At 40.0% G+C, this 24,989-nt stretch overlaps 1 protein-coding gene across 3 annotated transcripts in view; it reads right to left on the bottom strand.

Moving 5' to 3' along the window:
- The window catches only part of PRELID3A (PRELI domain containing 3A), a 73,637-nt gene that overhangs the window by 21,489 nt on the left and 27,159 nt on the right, over window positions 1-24,989 (bottom strand). The window contains exon 6 of one of the 3 annotated variants that reach the window (XM_023544003.2): window positions 21,016-23,365. The exons of the other annotated variants lie outside the window; for them this stretch is intronic. Coding sequence (XP_023399771.2) covers window positions 23,312-23,365 — 54 coding nt within the window. The 3' untranslated portion in view covers window positions 21,016-23,311. Of the gene's footprint in view, window positions 1-21,015; window positions 23,366-24,989 lie in introns of those variants that run through there. 3 annotated transcript variants of the gene reach the window in all.

The raw sequence follows: 24,989 nt of genomic DNA, 5'->3' as shown, positions 1-24,989 counted from the left end.
CCTCTAGTGAATTTTTCATTTCTGTTACTGAACTTTTCAGCTTTGGGATTTTGTTCCTTTTCATATATCTACCTCTTTATTGATATTACCTATTTATTCTTATATCATTCTCCTGATTTCCTTTACTTCTTTGTCATGATCTATCTTATCTTTTTGAGCATACTTAAGACAGTTGATCTAAAGTCTTTGTCGAGTAAGTCCACTGACTGGGTATCCTCAAGAGTGGTTTCTGTCCATTTCTTTTTTTCCTTTGAAGGGGCCATACTTTCCTGTTTCTTAGTATGCGTTGTAATTTTTTGTTGAAAATTGGGTATTTTTAATATTATAACGTGATAACTCTGTAAAGCAGATTCTACCCCCTCCACAGGGTATGGTGTTATTGCTTGTTGAGATCTGCTAAAGTGTGTTTAGTGACTTTTCCAAAATATTTTTTGCAAAGACTGTATTCCGTCTCAGGTATAGTCACTGAAACCTCTGTTCCATTATCTCAGTGATCAGCCACTTATCAGACAAAGATTTCCTTAAATGCCAGGCACCAAAATTAAATGAAAAAGGAAAAAAAAAAAAAAAAAACTCTCCAGTGTTTTATGGTTGGCTTTGAGCTGTGGAAATCCTTCAAATGTTTGCCAGGCCACTTACAACTCTGCCTTAGCCTTTAGCTCTTGCTTGTGCAGCCCTCCAAAGATTGGGTAGCAGTTAAGTTCAAAATCCTCTCAGATCATTTCTGAACATGTGTCAGGCCCTGGTCACGCACATTATACTTGGTAGCCCTTCAATATCCTTACTCTCCCTAGCATTCTCCTCCTCAGCCTCTTTCTAAGTTTTGGGGTCCAACTGTTGCTTGCCCCATCTGCTGTTCCTTTTCCTAGGCACCACAAGTAGTACATGTCTTTAAATGATTCCAACAGACACTGCTCAAAAAGCCACGCGAGGCCAAGGAGGTGAAACAAAGGCCTCTGTGCCAGTCCCTCAAAGAACTGCCAAACAGGTCAAAATGTACATCCACAATTTTTTTAGAACAAAGTCCACAAAATCCATATTGCCACCTCTGGCACCGGCAAGTCACATCAGGAACACGGACCACCATCCCAGCAGCCACTGCCACACTGGGGAGAGCGGGGCAGTAGGCAGGTGAGCAAAAGCACCAGAACACTCTCTTACCCAACTTTTGCAGTCTCTTTCTTCATTAAGTGCTCCCCTGGTTGGTGTATTTGATTAGAGTCCAGAGTTATAAAAAAGTTGATTCTGTTGTTTTTTGCCAGCTTACTGGTACTTTCAGTGGAAGGACTGATTCTTTCAGGACCCTCTTCCACCATTTTCTGTAATGTCACTATATAGTTTTTTTAACTTTTAATTTTGAAATTATTACAGATTCACACAAAGGTGCAAAGATAATACAGGAAGTCCCATGTACCTTTCCTCAGTTTCCTCCAATGACATCGTACATAATTATAGGACTTTAACATTGGTGCAGTGTAGCACAGTGAATTTTAAAAGGCCACCTCAAATAAGGCACAGCCCTATGAAATTTCACATCAGAAATAGAGATCCTAAAAGCTGCCAGAGAGAGGGAAAAAAAAAAAGTCACATGCAGATGATCTAAGAGGGAAATGGAGCAAGGCTGTCAAAATTCTGAAAGTACTTTTCATCTAGAATTACATATCCAGCCAAACTATGAATGAAGTATGAAAATAGGAGAGACATTTCCAGATGAGGAAAATCTCAGAAAGCTCCACCATCTTGTCATAGGGAAGAGAAAGACGAAGATATGAAATCTAGAAAACAAGGGACCGAACATAGGAGAAAGTTCAAGGAAATTCCCAGAATTGGGCAGAGGAAAAACCAGGATGACAGCTGTGCAGCCACACTAGAAAACAATCAACACAGATAAAAACAAGATCTCAGGTTCAAGAAAGGATGGCTCCAGGGAGGAAAATGTTATCTAAAAGGTTTGGCATTGTGAAAAAGTATGTTAAGGGTACTTTTGAGACTAGCCAGAAATTTAGAAAAAAAGCTAAATAGGTAAAAAGAATAAAGCAATTATTACCTTCAGGAAGAAGGGAATCAGCATATTAAAAGAAAATGTAATAATGATACACTGCTTGGCTTGGTAATAAACAACAGTTATGTATTTTCAAAATTATGGAAATTCTGAATCTGGTTTTAACTATAAATTATGACAAAGCTATATTAGGAAAAAGGAAGAGGGGCAGAAGATGTAAGAACATTAAAACCATAATATACCAAAACATGATATCAACAGATAATGTCTAAAATTGTTGAATCAAGAACTAGTAGAATAGGAATTCTGGGAAAAGAGCAGCATAAACAGATCATCATTCTGACTCTTCCACACAAATACAAGCAAACAGTACTTGCCTTTGAGGGACTCTGAATCTGAGACCAGAGGAAAGCAGCACGAACTACAGACAGGTAAGAATGAACGAATCAGCAACAACTTGCATAACCCACTGACCCACTGCCGTCGAGTCAATTCCAACTGATAGTGACCCTATACTTGCGTAGGACTAGAAAAATGTTTCTCCCACCGTCCTAGCCTCACCCCTCAGAAGTGCAGGCTGCCAGCTGCTGTGAACTGAGGAGTGGCACTAGAAAGAGCCTCTGTCCCTAAGTAATTCATCCGCTGCCTGTATAAAGAGACAGGATCCCAAGCTTAGCTTCTAAAATCAACAAGACACACCATAACAGGGATCCCTTTGGAGTCTATCAGCACCTCCCCTTCTCGGAAACTGTTGGCTACAAGCCTACTACGAATTGTTACAGAAGGCCCCCTGCAGCCGAGTCTGAACTCGTCAACCCTCTACCTGCCACCCTGCACACCGCACAACTCAGGACTTTGAAACCAACAGGACAGACCTCCCAGGGAGTCACTCTGGGTCTGCCTGCTCCACCTGCAGGTTGGCACTGAGGACTGCTGACTGAGGCTGCTGTGTGCTAGGAACCAGGTATCTCCAGTGGAGGCTACACCCACAGCCAACACACTACAAAAGGGACTCTGATAACAACAAGACATACCTCCCTGGGGGTACATTCAGAGCGTGATAACCCCTCTCCCATCCAGGCACTGTCACCTGCAAGCCTTCAGTGAACTGGTACAGAAGTCCCCTGGAGTGGTGCTGGCTCCCATAGTAAGCACTCTACCTGCATATCTAGGCACCCCACAGCTCAGGCCTCTGAAAACAGGGACAAGCTTCCCTTGGGATCAATTCGGGCTAGTCTGCCTCTACTGCTGGTTGGTGCGAAGGACTGCTCTCTGAGGCTCTGGCGTGCTAGGAAGCAGGCATCTTTTTTTTTCTAAATTTTATTTATTTCGTTGTTGTTGTAATATATAGAGCAAAATATACACCAATTCAACAGTTTGTACATGTACAATTTAGTTACACTGATTACATTCTTGGAGTTGTGCAACCCTCCTTCCCTGAGTAGCTCCTTTTTCATTATCATAAACTCACTATCCCCTAAGGTTCCTATCTAATCTTTCTCTCAAGCTGCTGTTGTCAATTTGATCTCTAACAGATAGTTCTTAAAGGAGCATAATGCTCAAGACAGACATCTTTTTACTAGTTAAGCTAAACTATTATATACATGGTTTTAAGATGACTCCAGGGAATATTTTGCTTTAAGGTTTAAAGATTGTATCAAGGCAATAGTTTCAGGAGTTCATCCAGCCCCCAGGGATCCAGAAATTGTTGAGTTCATGAGAATCTGAAATTTTGTTCTGCATATTCATATTCTTCTATGGAATCTTAAATCAAAATGTTCACTAATAGTAGTCAGGCATTATCCAGTTCTTCTGGCCTCGGGGCAAAGGAGGCAGTTGTTTATGAAGGCAATTACCCAGACATTCCATATACCCCTTCTACCCCTAAGGCTCCTTCTTCCTCTGCTGCTCCAGGTGAAAAGTAACCAATTGTTATGCCTTGAATGGCAGCTTGCAAGCTTTTAAGATTCCAGGCACTACGCAGCAAACTAGGAGGTAAGCGAAGTACTAAACACGTTATTATGACAGTTAACTGGGACGTTCCAAGAAAACATAACCCTAAACCTCGAAACAAAGAAACCAAATCCAATGAGGTATTTCGTTGTACATTTTCAGCCTCAGAACTACCTTTTTTTTTTTTTCATTGTGGTAATGTATCTGTCACACAACTTTTCCCAATTCAACTTTTTATAGGTGTACAACTTATTGACAGAAATTACAGTAACTGGCTGTGCAAACATACCCTTAATCAATGAGATTTTTCCATCGCTGTTAATCTCACTTTTCTCATCCTTCCCGCCCCTCTAACTACTAATAAACTTTGGTCCCTGTACATTTGCCTGTTCTTGTCTTTTTATATAAGTGAGGCCATGCAATATCTGTCCTTTTGTGATTGGCTTATTTCACTCAGTACGTCTTCAAGATCCATCCATGTGTCAAGACTTCATTTCTTCTACTATTTGAGTCTCTGCTTTCGAGTTTTTTGGGTATATACCTAGGAGTAGTACACGGTAGTTCTGGAAACCCTGATGGTGTACTGGTTAAGAGCTAATGCTGCTAACCAAAAGGTTGACAGTTCAAATTCACCAGGCACTCCTTGGAAACCCTACGGGGCAGTTCTACTCTGTCCAATAGTGCTGCTATGAGTCTAAATCGACCCATTAATTTTTTTTTTTTTTATGGTAGTTCTGTTTTTGGTGTTTTGAGGAACCGCCACACTGTTTTCTACAACAGCTGTACCATTTTGTATTCCCACCAGCAACAGGTAAGGGTTCCAATTTCCCTACATCCTTGCCAATATTGGAAACCCCGGTGGCATAGTGGTTAAGTGCTACAGCTGCTAACCAGAAGGTCAGCAGTTCGAATCCACCAAGCGCTCCTTGGAAACTCTATGGGACTGTTCTATCCTGTCCTATAGGGTCGCTATGAGTCAGGATCGACTTGATGGCATTGGGTTTTTGGTTTGGGTTGCCACATTATTTATTTATTTTTATCTTAGCCATCCTTGTGGGAGTGAAATGGTATCTGATTGTGGTTATGATTTGCATCTCTGTGATGGCTAATGACACTGAGCATCTTTTCATGTGTTTGATGGCCATCTGAATGTCCTCTTTGGTGAAATGTCTATTCAAGTCCTATACCCGTTTTATAACTGCATTGTCTTTTTGTTGTTTAGTTCTTGAAGTTTTATATATATTTTGGTTATTAGATTCTTGTCAGATAAATGGGTTCTGAAGCTATTCTCCCAGTCAGTAGCACGTGTTTTCCCTTTTTTGGTAAAGTCTTTTGATGAACAAAAGTTTTCAATTTTTATGAGGTCCCATTTATTTATTTTGTCTTTTGCTGTTCGTACTTTTATTATATTAGATAATCCATTGTTGAAAGCAAGGCTTGACAGTGTTAACCTTGTTCTTTGAAGAATTTTATGATTTTAGTTTCCACATGTAGGTCCTTAATCCATTTGATTTTTTTTTTCTTTTGGTATGGTGTGAGGCATGAATCCTGTTTCATTCTTCTGCATGTGGAAATCCAATTTCCCAGCAACATTTATTACAGAGACTCTTCTTTCCCCATCAAATGGACTTAGCACCCTTGTCAATAATCAGTTGACCACAGAGCTGTAAGTTTATTTCTGAACTCACAATTCCATTCCATTGGTCTATGTGCCTGTTGTTATGCCAGTACCAGGCTGTTTTGATTACTGTAGCTGTACAGTGTTTTAAAATCAGGAAGTGTGAGTCCTCATACTTTGTGCTTTTCTTTCAACACTGTTTTAGCTATTTGGGGTCTCTTGCTATTCCACATAAAGTTTAGGATTGGTTTTTCTATTTCTGAAAAGAAGGCTGTTGGAATTTTGATCAGGATTGCATCGAGCTTGTACAACACTTTGGGTAGTACTGGCATTTTAATTATACTAAATCTTCTGATCCATGAACGTGGAACATCTTTCCATTTATTTAATTTTTCTTTAATCACTTTTAGCAGTGTTTCATGGCTTTCCTTGTATAAATCCTTCATGGCCTAGGTTAGATTTATTCCTAGGTACTTTATTCTCTTAGGTGCCACTCTAAACGGAATTTTTACTGATTTCCCTTTCAGATTTCTCAGTGCTGGTGTCAGGGATTGAACTGTGTCCCCCAAAAATATGTGTCTATTTGGCTAGGCCACGATTCCCAGTAGTGTGATTGTCCACCATTCTGTCATGTGATGCGATTTTCCTATGTATTGTAAATCTTACCTCTATGATGTTAATGAGGCAGAACTCAATCTACAAGACTAGGTTGTGTCTTAAACAAATCTCTTTTAGATATATAAAAGAGAGAAGCAAGCAGAGAGATGAGGGACTTTATACAACCAAGAAAATGCACCGGGAGCAAAGCACATCCTTTGGACCCAAGCTTCCTGTGCTAAGAAGCTCCTAGACCGGGGAAGATTGATGACAAGGACCTTCCCTCAAAGCCAACAAAGAAAGAAAGCCTTCCCCTAGAGCTGGCACCCTCAATTTGGACTTCTAGTCTCCTAGACTGTGAATTAATAAACTTCTCTTTGTTAAAGCCATCCACTTGTGGTATTTCCGTTATAGCAGCACCAGATAACCAAGACAGCCAGTGTAAAGATACCCAACTGATTTTTGTTTGTTGTCCTTGTACCAGGAAGCAGGCATATTGAGTGGAGGCTGCGTTCACAGCCAACAATCTACCAGAGGAGTACTGATAGCAACAAGACAGACCTCTATGGGTATCTGATCAGAGTGTGACATCCATCCCCCAGCTAGTAACTCCTGGTTGCCACAGTGTTGGAAACTGCTACAGAAGGCCACTGCAGTGGAGTTTGCTCTCACATTAAGCACTCTACCAAACTCTCTGCATCTCACAGCTCAAGCCTTTGAAACCAACAGGACAGACCTTCCTGGAAATCAACTTCGGTCTGTCTGCTTCCACTTTGATCGGTGTTGAGTACTGCTGACTAAAGCTGCTGTGTGCTAGGAAGAAGGCATCTTGAGTGGAGGCTACAGCCTCAGCCAACAAACTGTGGGGCAGGGTCTGATAGCAACAAGCCAGACCTTTGTGGGGGTACTTTCAGAGTGTGACAATCCCTCTCCCACCAACTAACTATAGGGTACGGGACTGATATGAACTTCAACATAAGGTCTTCTAGAGTAAAGGCAGGAGTAGGGTCACCTAAAAGGAGGCTGCCACCCTCAAACACAATGGGGCCACTGGGTCTCTGAAACCAACAAGACACATCTCTTGAAGGTTATTCTGGAGAGTGCCAGCCCTCCTCCTCCTGAAAGAGAGTAGAGTCGGCTTGTGCCTCCCCAGGAAGCCAGCTCAGATAGAAGCAATCCACACAGAGAAGGGAAGGACGTGATAACCATAGAGAGAGGACTGAGTCCCCTGGAAAACAGATTACGACACAATATCTTGCCTGAATGGCATTGTCAGCTGGAAGATGAGTTGATCACAGCATATTTTCTGATGTATCTGGGAAAGACTGAAAGTTGAAAACCAAAATCTGGAACTTAGAATCATAATTAAATCAGGGAAGGAAAAGGAGCTATCACAGAGAGGGAAAGGAAATGATAAGCAAAGGCTGAGAGCTTTGTTTGCCTAACAGTTTTTTGCAGAAAGTATTGTGGGAAAAACCACCAAATACTAGAGAGAACTGAGAAAGTTAACACCCTTGAAAATTCCAAAGCCCCAACAGAAAATTCCAAGACATACACAGAACAAACAATAATCTATCCAAATGAACATGACAAAGGGAATACAGAAATTTAACAAAACATTAAACATAATTAAAGACTTAAGGATAAACAGAAAAATAGCTAAAACAAATAAGGAAAACAATGCAAGAAAAAAAATGATCTAATAACAGACATTACAACTGAAAGGAACAATAAAATAAGAAACACAACAGAAGAATTTACCAACAGATTTAATCAGGCAGAAGAAAGAATCAGCAAATTAGATGATAAGATAGTTAAAACTGCAGAGGCTGAAGAGCAATGAGAATGGAGGCTCAAGAAGGCTAAGCACAAATTAATGGAAGTATGGGACAACATTAGAGTTCAATGCATCAAATCTACTCTTGAGAAGCTCTACAAATTCAGGTGGGATATACCTAAGATTGTATTTTGAATTTGTTTTTTCTTCATATTCAACTTGAACTTGCATATGAGCTATTGATAGTCTGTTCTGCAGTCAGCCGCTGGACTTTTTCTAACTGATGATACTGAGCTTTTCCATCATCTCTTTCCACAGATGTAGTCAATTTGATTACTGTTTTCCATCCAGTGAGGTCCCTGTGTATAGTCACTGTTTACGTTGTTGAAAAAAGGTGATTGCAATGAACAAATCATTGCTCTTGCAAAACTCTATCCTGCAATCTCCAGCATCATTTCTATGGTCCTAGGTCCTATTTTCCCACTACTGATCCTTCTCCTTTGTTTCCAACTTTCACATTCCAATCACCAGTAATTATCAATGCATCCTGATTGCATGTTTGATAAATTTCAGACAGAAGTAGGTAAAAATCTTCAATCTCCTCATCTTTGGCATTAGTTGTTGGTGCATTAATTTGAATAATGGTCCTATTAGCTGGTCTTCCTTGTAGGCACATGAATATTATCTTATCACTGACAGTGATTGTGGAATGATATCAATGACATCATACATAAAGAAAGCAAAAGGTCATTAAAAAGAGAGGAAAGAAAGAGAAGGCCAAGATGCATGTCAGAAGAGACTCTGAAACTTGCCCTTGAACACAGAGCAGCTAAAGTGAATGGAAGAAATGATGAAGTAAAAGAACTGAACATAAGATTTTAAAGGGTGGCTCAAGAGGAAAAAGTATTATAATGGAATGTGCAAAGACCTGGAATTAGAAAACCAGAAAAGAAAAACAAGCTTGGCATTTCTCAAGCTGAAAGAACTGAAGAGAAAATTCAAGCCTCAAGTTGCAACTTTGAAGGATTCTATGTGCACAATATTGAAAGACGCAGAAAGCGTTAAAAGAAGATAGAAGGAATACACAGAGCCACTGAACCAAAAAGGATTGGTTCATGTTCAACCATTTCAGGAGGTAGCATATGATCAAGGATCAATGGTACTGAAAGAAGAGGTCCAAGTTGCCCTGAAAGCACTGGTGAAAAACAAGGCTCCAGGAAATGATGGAATACCAGTTGAGATATTTCGGCAAAGAGATGCAGCACTGGAGGTAATCATTCGTCTAGGCCAAGAAATTTAGAAAACAGCTACCTAGCCAACCAACTGGAGCAGAACCATATCTGTACCTATTTCACAGAAAGGTTATCCAAAAGAATGAGGAAATTATCAAACAATATCAATAATATTACACACGAGTAAAATTTTGCTGAAGATAATTTAAAAATGGCTACAGCAGTACATCAACACAGAATTGCCAGAAATTCAAGCCAGATTCAGAGGAAGATAAAGGATATCACTGCTGATGTCAGATGGATCTTGGCTGAAAGCAGAGAATACCAGAAAGATGTTTACCTGTGTTTTATTGACTATGCCAAAGCATTTGACATTGTGGATGATAACAAATTCTGGATAACACTGCAAGGGACAGAAATTTCAGAACACTTAATTGTGCTCATGAGGAACCTGCACATAGGCCAAGAAACACTCATCCAAACACAGCAAGGGGATACTGCATGCTTTACAATCAGTAAAGGTGTGCGTCAGGGTTGTATCCTTTCATCTTACTTATTCAATCTGTATGTTGAGCGAATAATCTGAGAAGCTGGACTATGTGATGAAGAACATGGCACTACGATTGGTGGAAGACTCTTTAACAACCTGGAACATGCAGATGACACAACTTTGCTTGCTGAAAGTTAACAGGACTTAAAGCACTTACTGATGAAGACCAAAGACTACAGCCTTCAGTACGGATTACACCACAACATAAAGAAAACTAAAATTCTCACAACAGAACCAATAAGCAACATCCTGATAAATGGAGAAAAGAATGAAGTTGTGGAGGATTTCATCTTACTTGAGTCCACAATCAACACCCATGTAAGTCAAGAAATCAAATGACGTACTGCATTGGGCAAATGTACTGCAAAAGCCCTCTTTAAGGTACTAAAAAGCAAAGATGTCATACTGGGGATGCTGGTGTGCTTGCCCCCAAGCCATAGTGTCTTTATTCGCCTCATGAGGATTCAAAAGCAGGACAATGAACAAGTAACACCGAAGAACTGATGCCTTTCGATTGGTGTTGGTGAAGAATACTGAATATACCATGGATCCCAGAACAACAAACAAGTCTATCTTGAAAGAAGCCCAACCAGAGTGCTCCTTGGAAGTGAGAATGGCAAGACTTCGTCTCAAGCAGTTTGGGCATGGAGAAGGACATCATACTTGGTAAGGTAGAGGGTCAGGAAAAAAGAGGAAGACCCTCAATAAGATGGACTGACACAGTAGCTGCAACAATGGGATCAACATAGCAATGATTGTGGTGGTGGGGTAGGAACTGGGCAGTGTTTCATTCTGTTGTACACAGGGTCCCTATGAGTCAGAACAGACTCAATGGCACCTAACAACACCAAGAATGGGAGGGTAACAAGACACATAACATACTCATAATCGGAATCCAGAAGGAGATGACAGAATTTTTGAAGAAAAGAAGAAAATGTCCCCATTTAATGAAGAACATTAATCTATATATCCAAGAAGCTCAAAGAACCCCAAGTAGGATAAATTCAAAGATACATCATAGTTAATCTCTCAAAAATTAAAGAAAAAGAGAGAATCTGGAAAGCACTGAGAGAGAAGTAAACAGTTACATACAAAGGATCCCCAATAAGATTAAGTGCTGATTTCTCTTCTGAAACACTGGAGGCCAGAAGTCAATGGGATGATATTTTCGAAGTGCTGAAAGAAAAAAACTGTCAACCAAGAATACTATAACCAGTGAAACTATCTTGTAAGAATAAGAGTGAAATTGAAACATTGCTAAATGAAATAGAAGCTGAGAGAGCTCATATCTCCCGGACCGGCCCTAAAAACATATTAATGGAGAGTTCTGTAGATGGAAGAGAAAATACACTAGAAAGTAATTCAAAGTTATGCATAAAAAGAAAGATTCCTAATAAAGGGAAATGTATGGACAAGAATATGGGCTAGTAATAAGATATTCATGCTTGATAATTCTAATTGTGTTGTCTTCCACATTTTGTAATAACAAATATATAAAAACAAGTATAAAATTGTGTGACATGGCACATGAAATATAAAGACATAATTAGTGATGACAAAATGGGTGGAGAGGAATACTATAAATATAGAACTTCTTGTATGTTACTGAGGTTAAGTTGGTACAAACTTTCCCTACAGTGTTAAAAATACAAGCTATTAAACGTAGCATTCATGGTAACCACTAAGAAAAAAATCTAAAAAAGAAAGAAGGAAACCAAAATGGCTCACTGCAATAAACCAACAAAACACATAAGCAAGCAGTTCTAAAGGACAAAGACAAAGACAAAGAAGGCTTAAGACACACAAAAAAACAAATGACAAAATGGAAGAAATAAGTCACTTCTTATCAGTAATTACAGTGAATGTAAATGGACTAAATGCTCCAATCAAAAGGTAAAGAGTGGCAGAATGGATAAAAAAATGTGATCCAACTATATGCTGTTTACAAAGGACACATCTTAGACCCAAGGATACAAATTGTTTGAACGTGAAAGTACTGTAAAAAAAAAAAAATATTCCATAGAAATAATGACCAAAAGGAGTCTGCTTCTTAGCTCAAGCAGACACAGGAGACTATGTGGGCAGCTCCTGTCCGGAGGCAAAATGGGAGGCCAGAGGGGGATAGGAACTGCTTGAGTGGACACGGGAAATACGGGGTGGACAGGGGGAATGTGCTGTCACATTGTAGGGAGAGCAACTAGGGTCACATAACAATGTGTGTAGAAGTTTTTGTATGAGAAACTGACTTGAATTGTCAACTTTCACTTAAAGCGCAATAAAAAAAGAGAAAAAGAATAAAAGAAAGCTGGGGTGGCAATACTAATATCAGACAAAGTAGACTTTAAGGGAAAATCTGTTAGAAGAGATAAAGATGTGTTAGAAGAAATGAAGTGAAAAAAGGGTCGATTATCAAAAAAATTTAATAATCATAAATATATATGCATCCAATATCAGAGCACCTAAATATATAAAGCAAACCCTAATAGCAGTACAATAATAGTTGGAGACTTCAATACACTACTTTCAATCTCAGAATATCCAGAAAGAACATCAAGAAAACAGAGGAACTGAATGACACTATAAACCAATTAGACTTAACAGACATATACAAAACACTCCACCCAACAAGAGCACAATATAGGTTCTACTCCACTGCATGTGGATCATTCTCCAGGATAGACCACATGTTAGGTCACAAAGCAGGTCCTGATAAACTTAAAAAGAGTGAAATCATACAAAGTAGTTTCTCTAACCACAGTGGATTGAAGCTAGAAATCAATAACAGAAAAAAAAAAAACCCCGAAAAATACAGAAACATATGGAATTTAAACATGATCACTATTAAACTACAAATAGGTCAAGGAAGAAATCAAAAGAGAAATCACAAATTTCTTAGAGTCAAATGAAAATGAAAGCACAACATACCAAAACATATGGGATGCAGCAAAAGAAGCACAGAGAGGGAAACTTACAGCAATAAATGCCTAAATGAGAAAAGAAGATCTTAAATCAATAGCTAACTTGACAACTCCAGGAACTGGAAAGAGAAGACCATACTAAGTCTAAATCAACCAGAAGAAAGGAAATAATAAAGATCAGAGCATAAATAAATAAAATTCAAAAAAAAGGAAAGAATAAAATCTGAAGTTGGTTTTTCAAAAAGATCAATAAAATTGACAAAGCTTTAGCTAGACTGACAAAGAAAAAAAGAGAAAAGATGCAAATAAAAAGATAAGACATGAAAGAGGGGACATTACAACTGACCTGATAGAAGTAAAAAGAATTATAAATAGAATATTATGATCAACTGTATGGCAACAAATTGGATAACCTAGACAAAATGCACACATTCTTAGAACAGACCCATATCAAGTGGAGAGATTGAAACAGTGATCAAAAACCTTCCAACAAAAGAAAAAGTCTTGGATCATATGGCTTCACTAGGGAATTCTATCAGATGTTTCAACAAGTATTTATACCAATATTGTTTAAACCCTCCCAAAAGATAGAGAAGGAAGGAATACTCTCTAATTTGTTTTATGAATCAAACATAACCAAAATCAGGCAAAGACACCACAAGAAAAGAAAACTACAGGCCTATATTTTTATATCTCTTAGAAATATAGATGCAAAAATCCTCAACATAACACTAGAGAATAGAATTCCACAGCATATTAAAAGAGTCATGCACCGTGACCAAGTAGGCTTTATTCCAGGAACACAAGGATGGTTCAACATTAGAAAATCAATCAACGTAACACACCACATCAATAAAACTAAGGAAAAGAACCACATGATCATTTCTACGAATGCGAAAAATTCAGCTGATAAAATCCAACACCCTTTCGTGATGAAAACCCTAAAGAAGATTAGAATAGAAGGGAAATTCCTCAATATCATTCAGGGCATATATGAAAAGCCAACAGACAACATTATACTTAATGGAGAAAGAATGAGAGCTTTCCCCTTGAAATCAGTAACAAAATAAGGGTGCCTGCTCTCATCGCTTCTATTCAGTATTGTATTAGAAGTCCTAGCAAGAGCAATAAAACAAGAAGAAGAAGTAAAAGGTATCCAGATAGGAAGAGAAGAAGTAAAATAACCCCTATTTGCAGATGACATGATCCTATATATAGAAAATTGCAAAGCATCCACCACAAGGAAACTTCCAGAGCTAACAGAGAAATTTAGTAAAGTAGCAGGATACGAGGTCAACAAACAAAAATTAGTTTGGTTGTGATACACTATCAATAAGAAATCTGAAAGGGAAATTAGGGAAACAATCCCATTTACAGTAGAATCAAAGAAAATAAAATACCTAGGAGCAAATCTAACCAGGGACATGAAGGACTTATACAATGAAAGCAATAAAACACTGCTGAAATGTTAAAGAGTACTTAATAACTGGGAAGATATTCCATGTTCATGGATTGGAAGACTTCATATTCTTAAGATGTCATTACTACCCAAAGTGATCTGTAGATATAACACAATTCCAATCAAAATTCCAACAGCCTTCTTTACAGAAATAGAAAAGCCAATCCTCAACATTATATGGAATGGCAAGGGGCTCTGAATAGCTAAAGCAATGCTGAAACAGAAGAACAAAGTAGGAGGACTCATACCTCCTGATTCTGAAACCTAACTATACAGCTACAGCAATCAAAACAGCCTGTTACAGAATCCAATGAGAATGAAAACACTACCTAAATGAAAACACAGCTAAAGCAGTGCTCAGAGGTCAAGTTATTGCAATAAATGCACACAACCAAAAAGAAGGGCCAAAATAAAAGAATTATCCCTACAACTTGAACAAATAGAAAGAGAGCAACAAAAGAAACCTTCAGACACCAGAAGAAAGCAAATAATAAAAATCAGAGCAGAATTAAATGAAATGGAGAACAGAAAAACAACTGAAAGAGTTAACAAGACCAAAAGCTGGTTCTTTGAAAAAAATCAACAAAATTGATAAACCATTGGCTAAACTGACAAAAGAGAAACAGGAGAGGAAGCAAATAACCCAAATAAGAAATGAGGTACATGATACTACAACACAACCAACTGAAATGAAAAGAATCATATCAGATTACTATGAAAAACTGTACTCTAACAAACTTGAAAACCTAGAAGAAACTTATGAATTTCCACAAACATACTACCTACCTAAACTAAAACAAACAGACATAGAACAACTGAACAAACCCATAACAAAAGAAAAGATTGAAAAGGTAATCAAAAAACTCCCAACCAAAAAAAAAAAAGCCCTGGCCCAGACTGCAGAGTTCTACCAAACTTTCAGAGAAGAGTTAAACACCACTACCACTAAAGGTATTTCAGAGCATAGAAAACAAAGGAATACTCCCAAACTCATTCTATGAAGCCAGCATATCCCTGATACCAAAACCAGATAAAGACACTGCAAAAAAAGAAAATTACAGACCTATATGCCTCCTGAACATAGATGCAAAAATCCTCAACAAAATTCTAGCCAATAGAATTCAGCAACATATCAAAAAAGTAATTCACCATGACGAAGTGGGATTCATACCAGGTATGCAGGATGGTTCAACATTAGAAAAACAATTAATGTAATCCATCACATAAATAAAACAAAAGATAAGAACCACATGATCTTATCAATTGATGCAGGAAAGGCATTTGACAGAGTCCAATGCCCATTCATGATAAAAACACTTAGCAAAATAGGAATAGAAGGAAAATTCCTCAACATAATAAAGGGCATTTATACAAAGCCAACAGCCAATATCATCCTAAATGGAGAAAGTCTGAAAGCACTCCCCTTGAGATCAGGAACCAGACAAGGATGCCCTTTATGACCACCCTCATTCAACATTGTGCTGGGGGTGCTGGGGGTCCTGGACAGAGCAATTAGGCTAACCCAGACCCAGTGCTGTCGACTAGATAAAGAAATAAAGGGCATCCAGATTGGCACGGAAGAAGTAAAAGTATCCCTATTTGCATGATATTATACACAGAAAACCCTAAAGAATCCTCAAGAAAACTACTGAAACTAATAGAAGAGTTCAGCAGAGTGTCAAATACAAGATAAACATACAAAAATCAGTTGGATTCCTCCACATCAACAAAAAGAACATCGAAGAGGAAATCACCAAATCAATACCATCCAAGAAGAGAAAATAAATACAAATAAATCTTACCGGAGATGTAAAAGAACTATACAAAGAAAACTACAAGACAGTACTGCAATAAACCAAAAGAGACCTACATAAATGGAAAAACATACCTTGCTCATGGACAGGAAGACTTAACATTGTAAAAATGTCTATTCTATCAAAAGCCATCTATAGATACAATGCAATTGTGATCCAAATTCCAACGACATTTTTTTAATGAGATGGAGAAACAAATCACCAACTTCATATGGAAGGGAAAGAGGCCTGGATAAGTAAAGCATTACTGAAAAAGAAGAACAAAGTGGGAGGCCTCACTCTACCTGATTTTAGAATCTATTATACCGCCACAGTAGTCAAAACAGCCTGGTCCTGGTACAACAACAGACACATAGACCAATGGAACAGAACTGAGAGTCCAGACATAAATCCACCCACATATGGGCAGCTAATATTTGACAAAGGCCCCAAATCAGTTAAATGGGGAAAAGACAGTCTCTTTAACAAATGGTGCTGGCATAACTGGATATCCATCTGCAAAAAAATGAAACAAGACCCATACCTCACACAAAAACTAACCCAAAATGGATCAAAGACCTAAATATAAAATTTAAATGATAAGGATCATGGAAGAAAAAATAGGGATAACGCTAGGAGCCCTCATACGTGGCATAAACAGTACACAAAACATTACTAACAATGCCGAAGAGAAACTAGATAACAGGGAGCTCTCAAAAATCAAACACCTATGCTCATCCAAAGACTTCACCAAAAAGTAAAAAGATTACCTTTAGACTGGGAAAAAAATTTTAGCTATGACGTTTACGATCAGCATCTAATCTCTAAAATCTACATGATACTGCAAAAACTCAACTACGAAAAGACAAATAATCCAATTAAAAAATAGGCAAAGTATATGAACAGGCACTTCACTAAAGAAGACATTCAGGTAGCTAACAGACACATGAGGAAATGCTCACGACCATTAGCCATTAAAGAAATGCAAATCAAAACTACAATGGGATTCCATCTCACTCCAACAAGGCTGGCATTAATCTAAAAAACACAAAACAATAAATGTTGGAGAGGTTGTGGAGAGACTGGAACACTTATACACTGCTGGTGGGAATGTAAAATGGTACAACCACTTTGGAAATGGATTTGGCGCATCCTTAAAAAACTAGAAATACAACTACCATATGACCCAGCAATCCCATTCCTTGGAATACATCCTTAAGAAATAAGAGCCTTTACACGAACAGACATATGCACTCTTCACTGTTTAAAATAGCAAAAAGATGGAAGCAACCGAGGTGTCCATTGACAGATGAATGGATAAATAAATTACGGTATATTCACACAATGGAATATTATGCATCGATAAAGAACAATGATGAATCTGTGAAACATTTCATAACATGGAGGAATCTGGAAGGCATTATGCTGAGTGAAATTAGTCAGCTGCAAAAGGACAACTACTGTATGAGAGCACTATTATAAGAACTCAAAAAATAGTTTAAACATAGAAGAAAATATTCTTTGATGGTTACAAGAGTAGGGAGGGAGGGAGGGAGAGGGGTTTTCACTAATTAGATAGTAGATAAGAACTATCTTAGGTGAAGGGAAAGACAACACACAATACAGGAGAAGTCAGCACAACTGGACTAAACCAAAAGCAAAGAAGTTTCCTGAATAAACGGAACGCTCCAAAGGCCAGCGTAGCAGGAGCAGGGTTTGGGGACCATGGTTTCAGGGGACACGTAAGTCAATTGGCATAATAAAATCTACTAATATTCTGCATCCCACTCTGGAGAGTGGTGTCTGGAGTCTTAAACGATATCAAGTGGCCATCTAAGATGCATTAATTGGTTTCAACCCACTGCAGCAAAGGAGAATGAAGAGCACTGAAGACACAAGGTAATTATGAGGCCAAGAGACAGAAAGAGCCACGTAAACCAGAGACTATATCAGCCTGAGGCCAGAAGAAACAGACAGTGCCCGGCTACAACAGATGACTGTCCTGACAGGGAACGCAACAGAGAACCCCTGAGGGAGCAGGAGAGCATCGGGATGCAGACTTCAAATTCTTGTAAAAAGACCAGACTTAATGGTCTGACTGAGACTAGAAGGACCCCAGTCATGGTCCCCACACCTTCTGATAGCTCAAGACAGGAACCATTCCCAAAGCCAACTCTTCAGGCAGTGATTGGACTGGACTATGGGATAGAAAATGATACTGGTGAAGAGTGAGCTTCTTGGATCAAGTAGACACATAAGACGATGTGGGCAGCTCCTGTCTGGAGGGGAGATGAGGGGGCAGAGGGGGTCAGAAGCCAGCTAAATGGACATGAAAATAGACAGTAGAGGGAAGAAGTGTGCTGTCTCATTAAGGGGAGAGCAACTAGGAGTATATAGCAAGGTGTATATAAATTTTTATCTGAGAGACTGGCTTGATTTGTAAACTTTCACTTAAAGCACAATAAAAATTAAAAAAATAATAACAAAAGAAGCACATGACCTATATTGAGAAAATGACAAAATGTTATTGAAGGAAATAAAAGAAATCTAAATAAATGGCATCAGCCAAAAAACAACAACAACAACAAAAAGCCTGTTAGTGGTGTAACAACAGACACTTAGACCAATGGAACAGAACTGAGAGTCCAGAAATAAACCCACACATCTACGGCCAACTGACTTTTGACAAGGGCACTAATCCATTTGATGGCAAAAGAAGAATCTCTTCAATAAATGGCGTTGGGAAAATTGGATTTCCACATGCAGAAAAATGAAATAGAATCCATGCCTCACACCGTACAAAAATAAATATATACAATAAAAGATGGATTAAGAACATAAATGTGCAAACAAAACCATAAAATTCTTCAAAGAACAAGCAGGGGCAACGTTGTCAGGTCTAGCTTTCAACAATGGATTATCTAATATAATAACAAAAGCACAAACAGCAAAAGACAAAACAAGTAAACGGAACCCCATAAAAATTAAAAACTTCTCTTCACCGAAAGACTACCAAAAAAGTGAAAAGACAAGCTATCAACTAGAGAATACCTTTGCAAGTCATGTATCTGATAAAAATCTAATAACCAAAATATATGTAAAATTTTGACAACTTAAAGATGAAACGACAAATAACCCAATCATAAAATGGGCAAAGAACAAAGAGGACATTCAAATAGCCACCAGTCACATGAAAAGATTCTCAGGGTCATTAGCAATCAAAGAGATGCACACCAAAAGCACAATGAGATACCATTTCACTCCACAGGGATGGCTAAGATTTAAAAAAAGGAAAATATTAAATGTTGACAAGGATGTGGAGAAACTGGAACCCTTATCTATTGCTGGTGGGAATGCAAATGGTATAGCCATTGTGGAAAACAATGTGGTGATTCCTCAAAAAACTAAAAACAGAACTGCAGTATGATCCAGCAATCCCACTCGTAGACATATAACCAAAAGATTTGAAAGCAGAGACTCAAAAAGTGCCTTGTACATGAATGTTCATTGCAGCACTATTCACAATAGCCAATACGTGAAAACAACCTAAATGTCCAATAACAGATAAATGGATAAACAAGATGTGGTCCACACACACACAGGAGTGCTACTCAGCCAGCAGGAAAAATGAGGTACTGATACATGCTACAGTGTGAAAGGAGCCTGAAGACAGTATGCTGAGCAAAATAATCCCATCACAGAAAGACAATTATTGTCTGACCTAACTTATATAAAAAGACAAGAAAAGGCAAATGTACAGAGACCAAAGTTTATTAGTTGTTACAGGAGCTGGAGAGATGTTTCAGAAAAGGGAGGTTACTGGTGCTGGAAAAATCTCATTGATTAAGGTTATGGCTGCACAGCTGATTATTGCTGTCAATAAGTTGTACACCTGTAAAAAACTGAATTGGGAAAAGTTGTACAATAGATATATTTACGACAACTACAAAAAGAATAGCTACCGAGGCTGCTTATGTACAACCAAACACCTCAAAGGGATCTGGTTCCTTGGTTTGGAGGTTCATAGTCATGGTTTCATGGTACATCCCAGTTAACCGGGCTAATAACATGTTTAGTGCTGTTGTTCTACCTCCTAGTTTGTTGTGTAGTGCTTGGGGTCGTAAAAGCTTGCAAGGGGCCATCCATGATACAACAATTTGTTTCTATTCACCTGGAGCAACAGAGGAAGAAAGAGAGTCAGGAATAGGAGGAGGATACGGAATGTGTGGGTAATTGCCTCCATGAACAGTGACCTCCTTTGCCATGAGACCAGAAGAACTGGATGGTGCCTGGCTATCATTACTGAACATTTTGATCAAAGATTCTATACGAGAATCCTGATCAAAAGTGTGCACAAGCAGAAGAGAATTTCAAATTCTCATGGACTCCAGACTTTCTGGAGCCATGGGGAGTAGAGGAACCCCTGAAACTACTGCTCTGAGACACTCTTTAAATCTTAAACCAAAAATATGCCCTGGAGTCATCTTAAATCCAAACAATACTTCAGCTTAACTAGTAAAAACAGTATGCCTTGAGTATTATGCCCTTTTAAAATCTATATGGGATCAAATTGACAACAGCAACTCAAAAGATTAGATAGGAACCTTAGGGGGCAGTGAGTTTGTGTTAATACGGGATGAAGAACTCAGAAAAGGAGGTTAAGAATGGTTGTACAACTCAAAGAACGTAATCAATGTCACTGAACCGTACATGTAGGAACTGTTGAATTGGTGTTTTGCTGTGTATATTCTCAACAACAACAACAAAATAAATAAAATTTAGGGAAAAAAAAGAACTAGCAGAATGTGCATATTATTTAGAAATCTAGAAGTAAATACGAGAAACAGCCAAGAGTTCAGAGTCGCCTCAGGAGAGTGGAACTGTATATTTTGGAAGGGTGTGAGTCAGGGTTGCAGGGTGGTTTTGCCAGAAGTCTTTTAACTCTGTTTTACCTTAAGCTATGTGCACACAGTACTTTGATAAAAATAAAAGTAAAGAAAAAAATAAATAACATGTTTGTTTCATTTGGATTGGAAATATTATTAATTATAAAACAAAATGCAGTATCTAAAAGAAATACTTATAATGGAATACAGTTTTATTCTTTCTTTACAGGAGACCCTCACCTAAAGTTTTTATAGTTCAAACTATAATTCAAAACATCGATTACTTTTGAAAATGGAAAAATGAAAATTCCCAATTGGAACCACCTTAAAGCTAGCAGGACAGTAATTCTGCTGCTACCTCAACAAAACGGTGGCTGGCGGTCTGCTTTAATAAGCCTTCCCAGAATAGCCAGCCTCCCATGCCCGCATGCCAAATGGATTGGGCCAAGACGTACCTGCCTCTCTGAAGATGGATCTGAATGCTGGGAAATAATATGGGAGCTTCCAAATCATTGGGATTGCTGGTCTCCAGATCAGCTGGATGAACCAGCCCCACCCTGAAGGATGAACGCACTGTGCTTCTTAACCAATTCTAATTTTATCCCTAATTTGAGAGTTCCAAAAAGCTCAATGATAATTTCCAACGGGTTTAAGCTTCCTATACTGGGTTCCCCACAAGCACAGGTCACTTCATGTGTGTCCCCTTGGGTGCTGACATTTCAGGTGGTGGTGAGCACCCCAACTTGAAGCATGGACAGATTGAACAAACAGTGGTTGAAAGGAAGAGAAATGAAGCAGGGAGAGGTCATCTGAAGTGAGAAACAGAGCTGCCAGGTATCCATGGAGAGATGTGGAAGGGTGAAGGCACTCTTGACTAAAGAGCATGTGAGGGAAATGGTGAAGACATCTGAAAAGAGAGAAGATATTTGATAAGATACCACGAGTTAGCAGAAAAAAGCTGGAAGCTACTACTAAGGGGGAAACAGACCACTGTACAAAATCAATCAAGAAAAGAATAGCACCTGTGAGTCAGAAAGGCTGGTGGGGGGCTAGACCCAGCCCCAGGTGCCCTGGCTCCCCAGAGAGGGAGCTGGACAGAGGGTAGCCTTACTGCCCTTCAGTTCATCTTGTTCAAGGTTGTCCCTCAGCTACATCTCACTCTCTCTGGTAATCTCCTAGACCTCTGCCTGTGACTGGGACAGGGCTCCCACCCTGGGGGGGCACTGGCTGTGGAGCCCTAAGCCAGCCTCAGCTGTGCGGGACACAGATGCCACAAGCTCCGATCCCAGCCAGTGAGTCAGGAGCAGCATGCACTTTTTCTTTCTCTCTCTCTCCCTCCCTCCCTCCTTACTTGCCTTCCTTTCTTCTTCTTTTATTTAGTAATTTTGGGTGAGGTATCTGATTAAAGATTCAGGCAGTTTAGCTCTATCTTATGAGGAAACAGAATCTGACAGAGTCTATGACTCACTTAAGTGACAGCAACACGCACACACAGATGCCATGGAGTGTGCCCTTTGCACCAGGCAAGCAAGCTCTCTGAATGTGTTTGATTCAGGAGTGTGTCTATGAAAGAAGAGACCCAGGGACAGACCATGACCTTGGGTTCAAGGTGAAGGTCTGGCAAACAGAAGCATCAGTGAGTTAAGCAAAATAAGCAAGCAGTTATTAAAGAAGCCTGAAGCCACACAGCCCTCATTTGCTGATGGGCGGGGGGTGACAGAGTGCTCACACGCGCTGGGAGCAAGCCAGCAGGCCGGGGACAGCTGGGCCATGCAAGCAGGAGGGCTAGCTAGGTGGAGTGGTACCAGGCAGGGTAAGGACTCCCGAAACAAAGGGAAGCAAGAAGCTGGTTTATTTTCTTGTAGAGCGTGGGGACGACTGCTGAACAACTAAATGTCAGCGCAGCTTCTGATGGTCCAGCCGCTGGGGGCAGAGGAGAGCAGGAAATGTTTGTAAAGCTCCAGGAAATCCTGCAACGACTTCTATCACTGCCCGCAAATAACCGGCACAATCAGGAGGCCAAGCAAGGGCCTACAGCAAGGGAAAGACCAGCCAACTTTCTCCTTGCTGCAGCACTGCTCCAGTACACATGATATTCTTTTTATGGACGTGGACCAATCTTCACATTCTACCCAAAATGAGAGTCCTCCCACCATCTGGCCTCCTAATGAAAGCTTCTTTGCTAACTATGCACACGTTTTGAGAGTTGTTTAAGCAACGAAGTAGTGGGAACAGTTTGCAGAAGTAGCTGAACTGTCTTCACCAGAAACCAGGTAACAAATGTCCAAGTTTCCCTTGAAAATGAATCCAGCCATGAAACAATGACTAGAAACAGGGGAGCCTGGCGATGGTGCTTCTCACTGCAGAAGCCACTGAGGAGCGTGGGGCGAGAGACACACGCAGCTGCATCTTTAACGTCCCTGCACGCTCACGCACCATGCACACGGGGAAGAGATGCTGAAATCTGTACCGGTTCCTGAGTGCTGCCGTTATCACTGCTCCTCACAAGGCACAGTGCAGGGCCCATTAGCTTACAGCGCCTTCAGAAGTTTGAATTATCCACTCAATTGCAGCCCACCCCTGGAGTAACACAGAAAAGATTTCAATGTGGTGTAAGAAAGTCTGCCCCCTCGGTCCAGACAGCAAGCAGCGGGCCGTCACAGGAACCGCAGTGGAAGCCCTGAGATGCTAGGCCAGATGCTGTGGCAGCCTCTCGGCAGCTGTCTTTCAGTAAGGCAGGCAGTTCCAAGCTTGGCATGAACGTGGTCCTGTGCTAGCAAAACACAGCGGCACCTTCTCATCGCAGTGCAGCTCCCTCTGTAGGTGGCGTTCGGGGCACAAGCAGCAGCCTCCTTCCCAGCCTCCTCTGTGGGTCTGATTAGCTACCGGAGAGCATGCCCCATAACCTCAGGCTCCCTACCTCCCAGCTTTGAGGCTGCCGCGGGAGAGGCCAAGGAGGCCACAGGAAGGCCAGTGGTTTTCAAAGTGAGTTCCATAGACTTCTCAGAGATTCAAAGAGGCCTCAGCAGCCCCTTCAAGGAAAGCGGGGGTAAGTAACCTCAAGGACCTCCTTCATACCTTGTTTTACCTAGAGCAGCTATCTTTTCCACAGTATGACCTCTCTGTCTCCAACACCTGCAACCACTCTTGGGCCACTAGCTGCCACCAGGCATAACACAAGAATTACCTCCCAAATGGTAACTAAGGCTACAAAGACTATTCCACGTGCTGGCTAGAGGGAGGCAGTGATACTCCACCAAGCCTTCAACACCACAACCTCTAAGATAAAGGAAAACAAAACACAGCCAATTTGGCCTCGCTGAGTTCATCCTGTCTTTCCTCATAAAATGTCTGAGGTGGCTTTGGCCTGAGTATTCCCTTCCTCATACAAACTGAAACATAATTTCTATTTCAGCAAACATTTCCGGTGCCTACCCTGAGCCAGACACTAGAAATACAAAGTCAAGTAAGGTCTGCCTTACCCTACAAGGGCTCAGAGGGCAGGCAGAGCTGGATGACATTTGCCTTTCATTGCTGTGCACCTCTGATCCCTGTGGTCTCTCTAACTTCACTGAACTAAGCTAAGCTCCCGCCTAAATCTGGATTTTTCTAAAAAATAGGGCAGACTGACTCTTTTATGAGTGACTAGACTCACGCAAGCCATTAGTGGTCTTCAGCTAATTTGTCATTAAATATATAAGAAAGGAAAGTATATCATTTTACTGATCCTGAAAAATGAAGAGTCACATTTGACCAAGATAAAAAAAAAAATTGGGAGAGAAAGGGAGGAAAGAGTTGGGAGTGGTGGGCTAGAGGGACATGCGGTAGGGTAAGGTAAAAAGCGAAGGCCCTGCTCTGCTGAGTGACATCTTCCTTCCAAAGCATCCGCACTCTTTATGTCACCTCAGAGCAGGAGAGAGACAATCCCTGGACAATCCCTGCCTCTCTAAGCCTACGCTTCCCCCTTAGTGACTCTGGGAGAAGGGGAGAGCCACTGATGGCTTTGTGTGAAGCCCATCCTTTCACCTCTCACCTCCACAAAGCTCACTCCCAAATTCTGTCAACGTAGAGACAGAAAGGTGGCAGCTGTCTCCAGGGAAACACCACAAATGGAGAGGATTCAGCCCAAGTCACGTAATGCCTATCCTACTAAATATCAAGAATATCCTCCCTGACAATGCTAGCCCAATAATAGCTTTCTGAT

This window comes from Loxodonta africana, chromosome 11, assembly GCF_030014295.1.
Source record: "Loxodonta africana isolate mLoxAfr1 chromosome 11, mLoxAfr1.hap2, whole genome shotgun sequence".
In the NCBI taxonomy this organism is placed as follows: Eukaryota; Metazoa; Chordata; class Mammalia; order Proboscidea; family Elephantidae; genus Loxodonta; species Loxodonta africana.
The sequence above is the reverse complement of the archived record's forward strand: the minus strand, read 5'-3'. Positions and strand labels throughout refer to the sequence as shown.